Below are 15,195 nucleotides of genomic sequence, written 5' to 3'. Positions count from 1 at the left end.
TTAGCATTAAGCTAAGCGGAATTAAGGCTATGTGGTATTTTGAATTTGTGATTGCGATCTTGTAACTCTCCTTGTTTTATGTTTATTTTAGCGTGATAAACAAAAATGGCTCGAAAAAATTGTATGAAACATCTACTAGGGGACAGAAATTTGCACTTGGTATCTTCCAGCACTTTCTAAAAGGGACACGGCCGAGTAGCGATTCCTCAAATTGTGTATGACACGCCAAATCTCCATAATCATTTCAGTATCTGATTTTCTCCTAAATTGAATAATGCGATTCCCCGCTCCGTGTTTCAGCGCCAAATTTGTTTGGCAAAAAAAAAACGCATCTCGCTCCCATCCAATCAATCAATCCGGTTTATGGCGACCATCCCGAGGTTCCGTCAGTCTTCACTTTTCATTTTCATGAATTATTTCCCCTTGTACACATATATTTTTCATCTCCATGCGCAAAAATGTGTCAGTTAGCGCGACGGTAAATTATAACGCGATATCGTAATAGTATCGTAATAGCATCTTTGTTTCCTGGCTTTTCTTTCCGTCACGCATGGGCAAAGCTAAATTACTGGGCGCTGACGGCAAAATCGGGATGGAAATGAGAACTAAAGAGGTGTCACAGTCTGGCAATTACACCAACGGCCGAAGAGAAAATAAAGACGAGCGTACAGATGTTTTCTTTTATTCTCTTTTTTTTATGCTTTTGGCCTAATAACAGAACCTGGGCCAAAGTGAATCCAAAGCGGAACAAATGTGAATAAACATAAAACATGTTTTGAAAGCGCACTAGAAAGCGGGGCGCTCCGAGATGATTGCGTCAGTTTCCAAGCGGGGGATCTCGCGCTTCAAATGGGGAAATTGGAATAGAAATCATTATTGGATGTACTGTATCCTTAAATGTCCCAAAGATAAAATAAATAAATAAATAAATACATTAAATAAATCTCCCCTTCAAATGAACTCTAATAAAATACCGCTAATGTGTATTCAAAGGCTAATTACCTTAACCCAGGGGTATCCAAAATAGGGCCCGGGGGCCATTTGCGGCTTGGCATCCACAATTTCGCGGCCCGCGGTGGATGTTAAAAATACATTTACAAACGACTACAACATTATTCAAAAATTCAAAAACGTCATAAAAAGGTATTATTGTAGTAGTATGTATATATATATATTTATTTATTTATTTATTTATTTATTTTTTAAATAGAATATTGCCATCCATACTTTTTTTTTCAGGTTTGGCTGAATGACTATCTAAAAATCAGTACTAATCAATCAGTTATTAATTATTTTGGTAATTTATTAGGTTTTTTTTGGCCTAAAGTACTTAAGTCAATTAATGGATAGCTAAATAGCTGATTACTTAAGTACAGTACTCAAATATCGAAAGATAATGATACGAAAAGTATACGTAGGCAAAAATGATTAAGATATTTTCATAACTCAAATGTATATTGTTCAAGTAAAAGTAAAGTAAAAAAAAAATATTTGATAATAATTTCTTCATAATAATACATTTCTATAACTTCATACGAATTAAGGCGAACACTCTAATAATAACGAAATATGTATATATAAATTATACAACAAATTATATTAAAAAATTGGAATCATTTTCTTGATTCCAATCAGTAAAAATAATCAAAATATTTTTTTTAAAAACTTCAGATATTTCCATCATACAAAACTTTTTGTTCAGTTTCCAACAATATTCTCAAAATCTTAAAAATAAAATCTCACCATCGTTTTTGAGCAGTACAAGGAAGTAATCAAGTACAAATACTTAATACTGTTCTTAAGCAATTAGATTTTCCATTGTGTGTACTTTGAGTATTTCTTTTTCTGAAAACTCCTTAAAACGCATGCAAAGTGAGAGCAAATTTTCCTCTGATTGTGAACGTTGCCATAAGACCGAAATGCCCATATTTGGAAATGATCTTTCACATTCTTCCTGCCTGGTCTGTGAAAACCATTCAAGTCGAGTCGTTCAACATCCGGGCTAACGCTTGAAAAATGTTGTAAAAAGCCGCGTTCAGAGCACGCGTAATCACGCGTCATATGTAAAGCCCGATGAGTGGCTCTCATATTCTTTGGGATGACATCACCGGGAATAAAACGGCAGAGTGTTTATTTAAGCCTTCGCGTCTCGTCTTAAACATTGAAATTAACCTCGGCGTATGAACCGTAGCACCCCGCGTATGCGCAATTTTAACTTGACACTTTAAACACACAATTTTTTTTTTTTTTTTGCTACGTAGGGCAGCCGTTCGCCTTGGGTGTTTATTTAGTGCAGAAGTGACTTGTCACATGGGGTCTGGCGGCTGCGCTTCTAGCTTGCGCGTGCCGTCGCTGTATGACAAAGGTAAGCGCGCTGAGCTAGCTAAAAATATAGCTAAGCTACACCAAAACACAAAATGTTGAATAAAAATATCCTGTCCGTTGTATCAACATCAAACAATGACAATAAAAGTATTTTGTTCTATTCTAAAAGTTTCTCGAGACGTTACGCATCTTAACACCGGGCTAGCGTGCTAGCGTTAAGAGTTAAAAATATTTTTGTCGTGATTAAAGTAATTTCACATTTTAGTGTCAATATCTGAATTTTCAAAGTGAAGCCTTGCCTTTTCATTTGTCATTATTTATTGTTAAGATAATGTTAGCTTGCTGCTAGCACAAAACTAGTATGCTAACCTTTGAAAGTTGGAAGAATTTGCTTATTAGTTTGTTAAATAACGAGCCCTAACTAACATAGCATTTTCATATCACTTACTAATCCTTTAAAAGGTACAACCTTGTCAGTTTATTTGTCATAAACTGACATTAAAAAATGTGTTAGCTTTCAATTTATTTTCATGCTAGTGCTGAGCTGATAATACAATTAATGTTGACATGCTGACATTTAAAGCTAGAAAAGCTAGCCGTTTTTCACACTAGCGCTGCTGGCAAGCTAACATGCTATTCTTTAAATGTCGTGAAACGTTAGTTCAATAGCTGGAACAAAAGTAAGATAGCATTTTTTTGTCAATTATGTTTTTAAAAGTAAAATCTTGACTGTTCATTTGTCATTAACTGACACTGAGATAATGTTAGCTTTCAATATACAGTAGATACCAAAACTAATATGCTAGCCTTTAAAATTAGCTTCCTATTTTTCCAAAGTAAAATCGTGCCTGTTCATTCATCATGAACTTTAATTAAGATCATGTTAGCTTTCAGCTGCTATTCATGCTAGTGTCGTTAACAACATCAATGCTTATAAGCTAAAGTTTAAAAGTTGGAAACGTTAGCTTATTATTTTATAACTAAATAAAGCAAATATAACATTTTTGTGTCACCTTTTGATCTTTTCAAACATAAAATCATGTCTGTCCAATTGTTATCAACTGACATGTGCTAACGTTAGCTCGCTAGCTTGCTAGCTGCCTCCAACACTTATTCTGCTTGTTTTGTCACAAATTCGCAGCATAAGCAGTCCACATTTAGATCCTAAATTCTAATACAGCATTTGTTGCTAAACATACAGGTTAATATTTCGAAAGCAAAATAGACGCAGAGCACCGTACGATCCATGCTAGTTCAAGATCGCTTCAAAACAAGTCGTAAAAGAGGTCGCGGCCACATGAACTGAGACCCACCAAAAAACCCACGCACTCCTTGATATCTCCAATGTATTAGTAAACTGATCTGGCTCAGTAGAGAGGTTAAACTGATTACACTTTTGGCTAGGACGCAATTATGACACAACGTGCGCGCAATGTACGTATAAGGGGTCCGAGAGCGGGGACGGCGGCTCTTCGGGTTTCAGACATGCGGCGGTGATTAAATGTTGAGGAAATAGGCAGAGTCCAAATATTGCATTCCACGCAAATGTAATTAGGGCGTACAGCGCATAGAAAATCCCGCACGCTTTGATACCTGCTTACCAGGTTGAAAGGGAAGTAGCTGGAGTGGTTTGACCTTTTGATGCTTAAATTGGAGACATGCACAATATTTGATGTTGGATTTAGAATGTTATACACACATAATATATTTACATTTCTTCTATAATAGGCGATTTGATACATATCTTGATTTAATATGCATTCACTATGCACAAAAAATACTAATATATATATATATATATATATATATATATATATATATATATATATATATATATATATATATATATATATATATATTAGAGCTATCATATTTATTAATAATTTGTGAGCATCGATTAATTGTTTCCTGACCAATTTTAATGTAAAATTATTCTAATCCTCTGAGTTATAGCCTATTAGCAGTAAATATCTTTTTTTTTTGCAAATCTAGCTTGTATAATATTTCTGTTGAATCAAAAAACATATGCAAAGATTTGCTTTGCAAAAAAATAATTTTCGCTGTTTTTCTGACACGTGAGAGACAAAATGGAGTTGATTTATGTTTCTCACCTTCTGCACTGTTAATTTGATGAGCTTAACAACTGATATAAAAGCTTTTTTTATTATATTTTATTATATTATATTTTTATATATATATTTTTTTATATAAAAGTTTTTTTATCTAATTTATCAGTTAATTTTTTGTAGATGATTTTTAAAGTTTGGACGCAGAACTATTCCTCAATTAATTGAAAATATATTGGATTTATATATATATGTATATATAAAAACACCCTAACCCTAACCTAACCCTAATCTATACTAAGGTGCACACTAATATATATATATATATATATATATATATATATATATATATATATATATATATATATATATATATATATATATATATATATATATATATATATATGCTGCACACTAATATATATATATATATATATATATATATATATATATATATATATATATATATATATATATATATATATATATATATATATATATATATATATATTAGTGTGCACCTTAGTTGTGCACATGCAGCAAGTGTTTTGGGCTGCGTGAGGTGTTCCTGGAAGGATGCAAAGTGTTGGATGACATGAGTGCAAAAGATTGACGGGGAAACTTTTTGCCTTGACATGAAGTTGGACGCGATCCTTTCAACGAGGAAAAACGAGCAAAGTCCATCCGTCTCGCGCTTGTGTTTTTTTTTGTTTTGTTTTTTATTGCCAAAACACCAGTGGCGCGCGCACACACGCCGCCAAGAGTTTCATCACCCCCATGTCACACGGGGACAAGTGTTTTGTGTTCCTTTTTAGCATGACAACCGAACGGATAAGCGGAGGGAGGAAACGGCGAGAAAGGGTGCGCGTGAAATGATGTTTGTTTGCGCTGACAAATTACGACTATTCAGCTACCTCTTAAAACAGTTTGTCAAGCTGGTGTCTGGCCAAAATCATTCTGGCAAACTTCACATGGAGAAGAATTTGAAGTCCGCCTCTGCCAAGTATACGGGCTTGATTAGGTGATTTTAGGTACGGCTGCCAATTGTATAGAAAAAAAAACAAATATGGACGTACATGATATGCTTACGATTTTCATCAAGGTGAATCTGGATGATGGTTTTCAGCAAGTTCTCACAAACCACTCCCAGAGAGGAAAATACAAAATTAAGATTCAGGGCCGATTCGGATGCACGCAAACGCATTTCCTGGTGTTTATTGTTGTATTGGCAACAAAGATGTCTTCTTCTGAGGATATTAGGACTTAGAAGGGTAGGTAATTCATCGGTAATTAATCGCTAAACTCAAGCATTTCAGTTCATAATCGATGCCTTTTGTACTGAAGTTCCTAAAATAATTGATTGCTTTAATACTTTAGTTCCTATAGCAATCAATTACTTTAGATTGGGTGATAAAGTAATTGATTGCTTTAAGCACTAAAGTAATTAATCAGTAATTTAGTAGCTAATCCATTTCAAGTGCCAAAGTAAATGATTACTGGTGCTAAATGAATAATTTACTTTAGTACTTACTTTTTAATTGACTAACTTTGTACTTAAGTACTTAAAGTAATTGATTATTTTGTTCTTCAGTATCCAAAGCATCTAAGCATCTACTTTAAGTAATTCAGTATCAACTGACATGTGCTAATGTTAGCTTGCTAGCTAGGTATTAGATTCTAGTACCAATTCTCTTGTAGCCAAACAGTTGAAAAAAAAGAAAAGAACCTGGGATTGAGCATATGGATTTAAAAAAAAAAAAAAAAAAACGTAAAAATACGTCTTTGGGATTGAATGAGTGTAAAGGGATGTTGGTCAACTGTTAAACAGAAAAAATATGAGCTGAGAGCAACCAACTCTACCGGATCACATTTCGGGAAACCACGATTGGAACACGGAACATTTTTTTTGCCAGGAGCCAAAGTCAAAAATGTCGAAGGAGGCATTCAAAGTGAGCCCAAACCATCCGGGTAAAATATTATCATTGCGTCCCATCGTCTGTCATGCCGTACCTTTGTTTTAGAAAATACTACGTTGAAGTAATCGTAAAAACAGCTGCTTAACTGATCTTGTTTCCACGGCCCAAAACCGCTAAACAAATCCCTCACCGCATACCACGCTGTTTCCTAATAACACACATTTATTTGGTTTTAACAAATCAGCTACAAGGCAAATAAAGCGTGCACGCATTTGAAATAAAATCCATGTGAATCTTGTGCGTCCATTTCACATGGTGTGCTTTAACATTTTTTTTTTTTTTAACTCTAAAGGTTCAGAGAGAAGAAGAACAATCTGAAAGTCTGGGACCATGTCAGGGCTACTCGAGTTGGATTTTTTTTTTAATATTTATGCAGACATGGGGGGGGGGGGGGGGGAATGCAATAACGTAAAAGCAACAAGCGAATTAGGCATGAAACACAACAGGATATTGCGGAGAGATTAAGTTGTTTCCTTCTCGCCGGCGTGTCCCTCGTTGCACCGCACAACAGCCCACGGCCGTCTTTAATTGGAGCCCCGACTCCAGTTGCAAAGGTTTTCCCGACTCCGCCAACGTTTACGCTGCACTTCGGAGATTAAGCCAAAATTACGCTTTCATTTGGACAAAATGAAACGACGCATATTTCGAAGATGAACTTTGTGAATGTACCAATAAAAAGAAAAGACATTTTTCAATAATATTTTTGTGAGGAAATGCAGACAATGTAAATTAAATTGAGAATTATGAAGGAATTTTTTGTAGGCGTTGAATTTCTTGTCGGTGGAACTTTTTAACAAGAAAAAGTCGTTCCCGTGGTGAAATTAATTAGTTTATTTGTCTTAATTTCAAATGAGGAAAGTCTAGCTGTTAAATTGAGTGTGCCATTGGAACTAATGATCCAATACATGTGCAAAACTCTGACGTATTGAGAATGAATTGGGAATTTGGGGGTGAAAAATGTTCAAATGGTCTTTTTAAATGTGCTCTATAAATAAAATTGACTTGAATAACAATTTGAACAGCAAACTCGGCTGTATTGGGAATGAATAGGAAATTTTGGGTGAAAAATGTTACATATTGGGAAAACTGTAAATGTTTGGATTGATAAAAATAATAGCTATCATGGTGTGAATTTTTGGAACATGTCGAAAGTTGAATGGCGTGAATCGGATGAATTATGTGGAACGAGATACATGCCAAAAAAATGTATGAGGAATAAAAATACAAGTAACACAGTATGCATGAATTGGATGCATTATGTGGAACAAGATACATGCCAAAAAATGAATAAGGAAAAAAAAATTGACTAACAATTTGAACAGAAAACTCGGCTGTATTGGGAATGAATAGGAAATTTTGGGTGAAAAATGCTACATATTGGGAAAACTGTAAATGTTTGAAATGATAAAAATAATAGCTATCATGGTGTGAATTTTTGGAATATGTCAAAAGTTGAATGACGTGAATCGGATGAGTTATGTGGAACGAGATACATGCCAAAAAAATGTATGAGGAATAAAAAATACAAGCGACACAGCATGCATGAACGCCTCATCCTTCCCAATAGCACACTGAAACTAAATAAAAGCTAGATCAAATAAGATGAAAAAACAAAAAATATGTGTATGTTGCCAAAAACGGTAATCTCCAACAAGACCCGAGGGATGGCGAGAATATACCGTATTTATCACATACGGCCGATTGCAACACTACGAGAGAATTCCGTTGCATTTTTCTCATTTGTCATCAGAAACCGGTGTCACGACTCACAAATTTTCTGGAAGGAGCCCTGCTATTTCTTTTTTAATTCCCTCCAAACGGCACCTCTTAAAATATTAGCCGTCTATAAACGCTGACAGGCCCAAGCGGGGGTCGGACATGAATTGTGCCCTACGATAATGACGACTTTTCCTGCCAGGGCTCAGCGCGCCAACAATTTAGAGCTGCCGGAGAAAAGAGAGCGAGAGAGACGTTGAAATATGTTTAAAGGGAAGCCGAGTGCGTTGAGGGGAAGAGCGGTGTTATGTTTGGACACGTGGAGACGGACGCTTCACAAGGGTCTCGCGGAATCTGCTGCTGGAAAGATAATAAAGGAGATCAGGCTCCCTCTTTTCCTTCAAGAGAATGTCTGATCTATTTCCTTTCAAACGATTGCTCGCATTCTTGAATGTCTTTGACCGTTTTATGAGCGAGCGCAAAAAGGTAGGCGGACGCGCTAAAATGCCTTTTCACCAGGATACTCAATGTCAACATTATGCGACTCTGAGATTTTAGTGCAAGAAACTACAATTATTATATAAGTGAAAGTCCATTTACCATTGACCGCACACTTTGCAAACTATACACATTGCATTTTTTTCCCAATTTCGTAAATGCTTTTCAAGGCATAATAATTCAAGTTATTTACAAATGTATTTTTCCTTCAACCACTGAAATTGTTTCGTTCTATCCATACATATGTAGGTTAAATTTATTAACGCCCACAAACAAAATTGAAAAGTGGTACAGCCTGTCTTTGTAGTCTGTGAAGTGACAATGACACTTTAACTGGTCTCTACCGCCACCTACTGTCTTGAGGTGAAATACAAGTCAAAAAAGAATTTTCTGTTTGCCGACATAGTTTGAGTGACATTCAACGGAATGTTGCAAAAATTAGAGGAGCATCAATGTTATAAATCCCGTTCAAATGCATCTCAAAAATTGTAATTACATATGGTCCAAAATTTGGACAATGATTATTTTTGTACACAAAATATCACACGTCCAGCTGCAATCACATAGCAATATCAGAATCGTTGCATTTTAAAAATTCCCGTTTTAATCATCTGCTGGAAATTTCAGCTCCCTAGTGTTTTTTTTTTTTTGCATTACTTTAATACTTAAACAAATAGAGTAATCAATCACTTTCCTACTTAATTACATGGAGGAATCGATAAATTTAGTATTTAAATACCTGAAGTATTGATAACATTCATTTAGTAGCTTCCTTTTGCCAAACATTTAAAGATATACAAGACTGTCAGGACTTAAAAACGTAAAAATGCGTAGTTGGGATTGAGTGAGTTAAAATGAATATAGTAACATGAAGCAATGTGTTGCTAAATTGGGTGAGCTTCCTTGTACTTTGTTTTCTATTTATGTGAATTGTTATTAGTTGCCACCATTTTCTCGTAGATGAGCCAGAAATAAAACAAATGGTTTAGAAGCATTGTGTTGGAGGAGGGAATCATCTAAAACAGGCAGAGGTTGCCAACCACTGTGTTGGAGGAGGGAAACATCTAAACCACGCGGGATAGTGACCCTCGAGGACTTTGACACTTTTGGTCGAGTCTCCTGAATATCGTCTTTCATAACCGAGTCGGGTCACGTGACTCGTGTCCTTCACTTGTGGTATTTGGAGAAAAAAAAACAAAACAAGCCCCGTAGAAGCTTAAGATGAAACAGGTGCTGTAGTAACCCCGCATACTCGTCAATCATTTGAACTTCCCGAAGGTGAAGCGGACCGCCGGCGACGGCCAATCGGGGTAAAAACCGTGAACCTAGCTAGGCTAGCGCGAGCGTTAGCAAGGATCCCTCTGTGGCTGGCGACTCCATTTCCCCGTGTTTGCCTTGGACGCCGGGCTAATTCACTTAATACTTGCGGGACGGCTAAACGCGTCCATTTAAAAGGATCAAGTGCAGGCATTGTTTGGTTATGTTCACCATATGCGTTGGCTTTTCACCATCTCCGTCCCTTCTCGCAAAACGCAGTTGCTCGTGAAAATAAACACGGCTTGGCCCTACACAAATTGTGGACTAATTGTGTATTTGGACTAAATCATTCTTCGGGTCGGAGGGCTTTTTTTTTTTCCATTTGCTAAGGGGACTGACAGCTTGACATTGATCAGCGTGTTGACTTGTGGAATTGGAGCTTTACCTGTAAAGCATACGGCCGCAAAGTAGAGCCGCTCGCCGCACCGCGTGGCGTGGAAAAATAACACGTTCTTTTAACGCGTTCCACTAAAAACACACACGGGTTGTAATTACGGTTATTGTAAACGAAAAGTAAAATTTGTCTGTAAATTGAGTATTTATGATGTATGGGCGAGTTGATTTGAGTTTTTTCTGGGTCGGGTAACGCCGTAAAAGGAAATTAGCTTTTAAAATCGCGAAATGGCGATTGCGGGATAGTGTGATGAAAATCTAAGGTTAAAATGTGGTTTTGTTTTGTTTTTCCACATATTTCTGAAGTCCATAGCTTCGGAAAGCTTCGTTTTCACAAAAAAAAAAAAAAACACAAAAGTATGCAAAAAAATAGGTTTCAAAATTATGAATTATGGCTCGTTTACTTTGTTTTTTGTTTCCACTTATATTTTGTTGTCCGGAAAACTCAATTTGGAGAAAAAATTATTCCGACAGTTAGCTTTAAAAATCGTAAAGCGGTGGCTGCGGTTGAATGGGCGCAGTTGGGGAAATTTTCGATTTTTGAATTTTGTAAGCTTTTTATGTTCGTTGGACATTAAGAAACAGTATAGCGAAAACCCGGTGGAAATGTTGTTTTGTTTTGTTTATCAAATTTTTGACCTGCATAGCACCAGGAACTGCATGGCTAGAGGCCAATAGAATAGGACCGATTGGCGAAAACTGCTGTTTTTGTTTTTTTGTGCTTTTTTTTGTTTATTTGTGAGTTGAAAACCCAAAGTCCATCTTGTTTATTTTTTTCCCCCACGTACGTCTGAACTCCATAGATCCAGAAAGTGCAATTTTGAGAAAAAAATCGCAAAAGTATACAGGAAATTATATGGGTACGGACCAAAATTGGTGAAATTTTTCAGTTTTGTTTTTTATAATGTATTTTTTTTTGTTTCATATATCGAAACAATATACTGAAAAAACAGTCAAAATCATTTTCTTTTTTTTTTTTTTTTTTTAATTTTTGCTTTTGTTTTTGTTCTATGAAATTTTGAACAGCATAGCTCTTGGAGCCCTTATTTTGGGAAAAACGCAAAAGTGTATCAGAATTTAGGTTTCCTTGGCATACGGGCCAATAGAACTGGACGACTTTGTGAGATTTTCAACTGTTTTTGTGCTTTTCTTGTTTGTTGCACTCAAAGCACGAATGTCACAATCTAGTTTCGTTTTTGTTTCCGCGTTTTTCGGAACGTCAGAGCTTTGGGAAGCCAAATTTGAAGAACGAAAAAAAAACGCTATAGTGCAAAAGAAATTATGTTTCGTAAAAAGGTGGATGCGGTACACAGGTATCGCAGCATATAGACTAAAACTGTATAAATCCAGATCATATGGTTTCACCAATTGTGCATGGGTCTGAAATGTACCCCAGGGGGTTCGGCGTGGTGTTTGTTTCTTCGTGATTGCAGGTTTACAGAGACTCACCATACACTTGTTGGGTTTCTCCCCAGAGTGAACCCTCATGTGGATGAGCAGCTTGTAGCGTGCATTGAAGGGCTTGTAGCGCCGGATGCATCCGGCCCAGAAGCAGGTGAAGTCTTCTCCTTTGCGCTGGTCGATGTGGACCTTTTCGATGTGCTTCACCAGCTCCTCCTGTTGATCGTAGGCAGCAGTGCAATCAATCCATCGACACGACTGCTTATCGGCTTGCGTTCCCCCGATCTCCTCGCTCTCCGCGCCCGCGTGGGGTACTCCGGACGACTTGAGTCCCAGGGACGAGCCCGGCGCCGATTGATGGGTGTGGTTATTGAGAACGCCGCCGCCCGCATACTGGTGCAGGTGGTAAGGCGGGGGCATGGTGGCGCGGGGATGCTGATGGAGGTGGCGGAGATGGCCATTCCGCCCACCTAAGTGATGGTGGTAGCGGTGTTGCAAGAGTTCATCGTCACTGGGGGCGAAGTCATCTAAGGGCTCCTGCTTGAGGGTGGCCCCCGATGATTGGCTCATGTCCAGCAGAGCCCCGGTTTCAGCCCCCGATCTTTGGCTCCTGTCAAGTACACCCCCTGATTCGGGCCCAGATCTTTGGCTCCTGTCCAGAAGATCCCCGCTTTCAGCCGCCGTTTGCAGCGCCCCAGACATTAGCATGAATAAGCCCAACCCGTCCGAGGTTCCTCCGCCTCCCAGGGGGGTCGCCCCGGGCCCGCGGCCCAACTGCATGGAACCCTGTTCCTCGCGCTGCCCCCGGCCTTGCTCCGGCTCCACCGAAGACACCGAGGAAGAAGACGAGGAGCACGAAGAGGACAGGGACAGCAGGCAGGTGGCAGGTGAGTTTGAGATCTGACAGCTCTCCTGCAGCGCGGTCCGCTGGGGGCTTTGCCGCCGGGGGGGTTCCCGAGAACAGGGGATATTCGGCGAGGATGTCGACGAGGAAGACGAGGAGAATCTGCCCGGCGAGAGGTGAGCGCGGAAGCCGTTGACGCAAGCCACCGTGGACGGGGAAGCGCAGATGATGGCGGTGATGTTGATCTCCTCGGTACCGCTCGCAGACGGAGAATCTGCGACGGCCGACTGCGAGACGGGCGAAAGGCGACGTCTTTTCTGACTGCCGGCGCTCAGCGGACGCGCCGAATGACGGGAGCCGGCCGGGGACAAAGCCGACGGGGAGGAGCCGTCTTCATTATTAAAGCCTCGCGACGCATCCCCCGATGCGGCGTTGTTGGTTACGCACATGCGATCGCCGCCGCCGTGCGCCATCTCGTCCCGCAACGTCCTCGGAACTATCCCGGTCCTAGAGTTGTGAAACCCGGACTGGATTTCGGGAACCATGCTCGAAACGGTGTAGCCCATGGCGTCTTCTTCTTTGATGGGATACGGTAGAGCCGACGGAGCCCTGTTGGAAACGCCGCAGTTTAGGCCGGGCGAGGCCCCTGACAGGGTCCTCTGAAAAGTGGATGACCTGTAAGGGAGGGGGACGAAAAAAAAAGATGTTACAAAGAGGGGAACATGAGCTCCATCAGCTTAGCAACTGTTGACAGACACAGACTGCTTCATCTTCCCTTTCACTGAAATGAAGTCGGACCAAGTAGACTTTTGTTGTATCTGGAGGTTGTTTGACTTTTAGTTTTTGAGGTTTTACTTTCAGGTCCTACATTTATAAACAGGCTTCTGCATGTTTTACCCTTTTCGTCAAAATACACTTGTGATTTTTTCAGGTGACGATCTAGAAAGATAAAGGGATGTAAATGAAGAGAGGAAAAGTCGAGTGTTTTGAAATTGTGGCAAAAACAACAGATTGAAAAAGCAACATATTTTGCATCTATAGCCTTATTTGGGAGAATTATGTAATTTCTGCTACATCCAGTGCAAGCATAAAAACTAGCTTCTAGCATTCAATCGTTTGAATAAAAACACACACACATACTGTGCATGTAAGGTGTTTTTTCTGTTATCGTTCGCTAATTTAGCATTTTTGCTTATCAGTAACAAAGGTATGGACATGTAAAACAACATGTAAAAGTTGACAGTTTTGTTCTCAATACAAGCATTATATAAGTACTGCAAATAAAATGAAGGATTTTGTGCAGAAAAGCTTCTGACATTCAACAATTCTCTTTAATTAAAAAAAGATACACAAACCTAATGTTCTAGTAAGGTATTTTTCAGTTGTTGTCATTGGGTAATTTAGCATTTTTTGCTAGCTAGTTTACATTAGCAAAGGAATGGAATCATTCTGACGGGCTAGCTAGCTCCTAAACAACAACAACAACAACATGTAAAATGTGACACAGTTCTTCTCAACACAAGCACTATGTAAATAAATAAAATGGAGGATTTTTGTGCAGAAAAAAAACTTGACATTCAAAAATTCTCTCTAATAAAAAAAAAAACAAAACAAAGCAAAACAAATAGGGTACTCCTTTTCAGTTATCATTAGCTAATTCAGCATCATTCTGATGGGCTAGCTGAGCTTCAAACCAACGATATGTAAAATGTGACAGTTTTCCTTCTTCTCAACACAAGCACTATGTAAATAAATAAAATGGAGGACTTTTGTGCAGGAAAAAACTTGACATTCAAAAATTCTCTCATAAAAAAAATTGTTCAAGTAGGGTTCTCCTTTTCAGTTATCATTAGCCAATTTAGCATTTTTTGCTAGCTAGCTTACATTAGCAAAGGTTTGAAATCATTCTGACGGGCTAGCTAAGCTCCTAGCTAGCTCCTAAACAACAACATGTAAACTGTGAGAGTTTTCTATCTTTTTAACACAAGCACTATGTAAATAAATAAAATGGAGCATTTTTGTGCAGAAAAAAAACATCTGAAATTCAAAAATCCTCTGAAACAAAAACAAAATGTTTTTCTTCTTAAATTAAAATACGGTCATACGTACTGTTTCTCTCCGTTAAAAAAACCCCTGAAATATGAGTGTTTATTTTCTCCCCTGCCATTTATTCCTCCAGATGGATGAAAGCAAATCCAGTAATGCGAGAATATAACCGGGCTATTACGACTAAGATTAGAAAAGCGTCTTGCGAGCGAGACGGAGAGGCCGCCGGGCCGAGCGTCCGTCTGACGCGCTTTGATGGCACAATAGGGGTTAAACCCAAGCCAACGTCGGGGATAAATGGAGAGTCACCTGTTTTTGGTGGCGTAATTGCGGCCTCAGAACATTTTGCCGGTGACAATGCTTTGCATTATGGTGGGAATCTTTGCCGCGCTGAATGGGGGACCCTGGTCGGATTTCCCCATGCGTCGCTGTGATCCCCGACATAATAATTCCTGTCAGTTGGCTCATTATGGATTTTGTGCGGAGCCCCTGAGTGATGTTAGAAGATCTCTCTTTTTTTTTTTTTTTTTCTAGACTGTCTCACCATGAAGGAATCGTCTTTGTCCTCCCCACCAACCCGCTCGGCAAAAAAAGAAAACCGCGGGAATGTTAT

General features: G+C 38.6%; 1 protein-coding gene across 1 annotated transcript in view; it reads right to left on the bottom strand.

Moving 5' to 3' along the window:
* The window catches only part of glis1b (GLIS family zinc finger 1b), a 90,149-nt gene that overhangs the window by 37,296 nt on the left and 37,658 nt on the right, over window positions 1-15,195 (bottom strand). Inside the window, exon 4 of the mRNA XM_088425016.1 lies at window positions 11,741-13,211. Within this exon, the coding sequence (XP_088281142.1) occupies window positions 11,741-13,211 (1,471 nt within the window). The remainder of the gene's footprint in view (window positions 1-11,740; window positions 13,212-15,195) is intronic.

This window comes from Hippichthys cyanospilos, chromosome 10, assembly GCF_059441005.1.
Source record: "Hippichthys cyanospilos isolate Australia breed blue-spotted pipefish chromosome 10, RoL_Hcya_1.0, whole genome shotgun sequence".
NCBI lineage: Eukaryota > Metazoa > Chordata > Actinopteri > Syngnathiformes > Syngnathidae > Hippichthys > Hippichthys cyanospilos.
The sequence above is the reverse complement of the archived record's forward strand: the minus strand, read 5'-3'. Positions and strand labels throughout refer to the sequence as shown.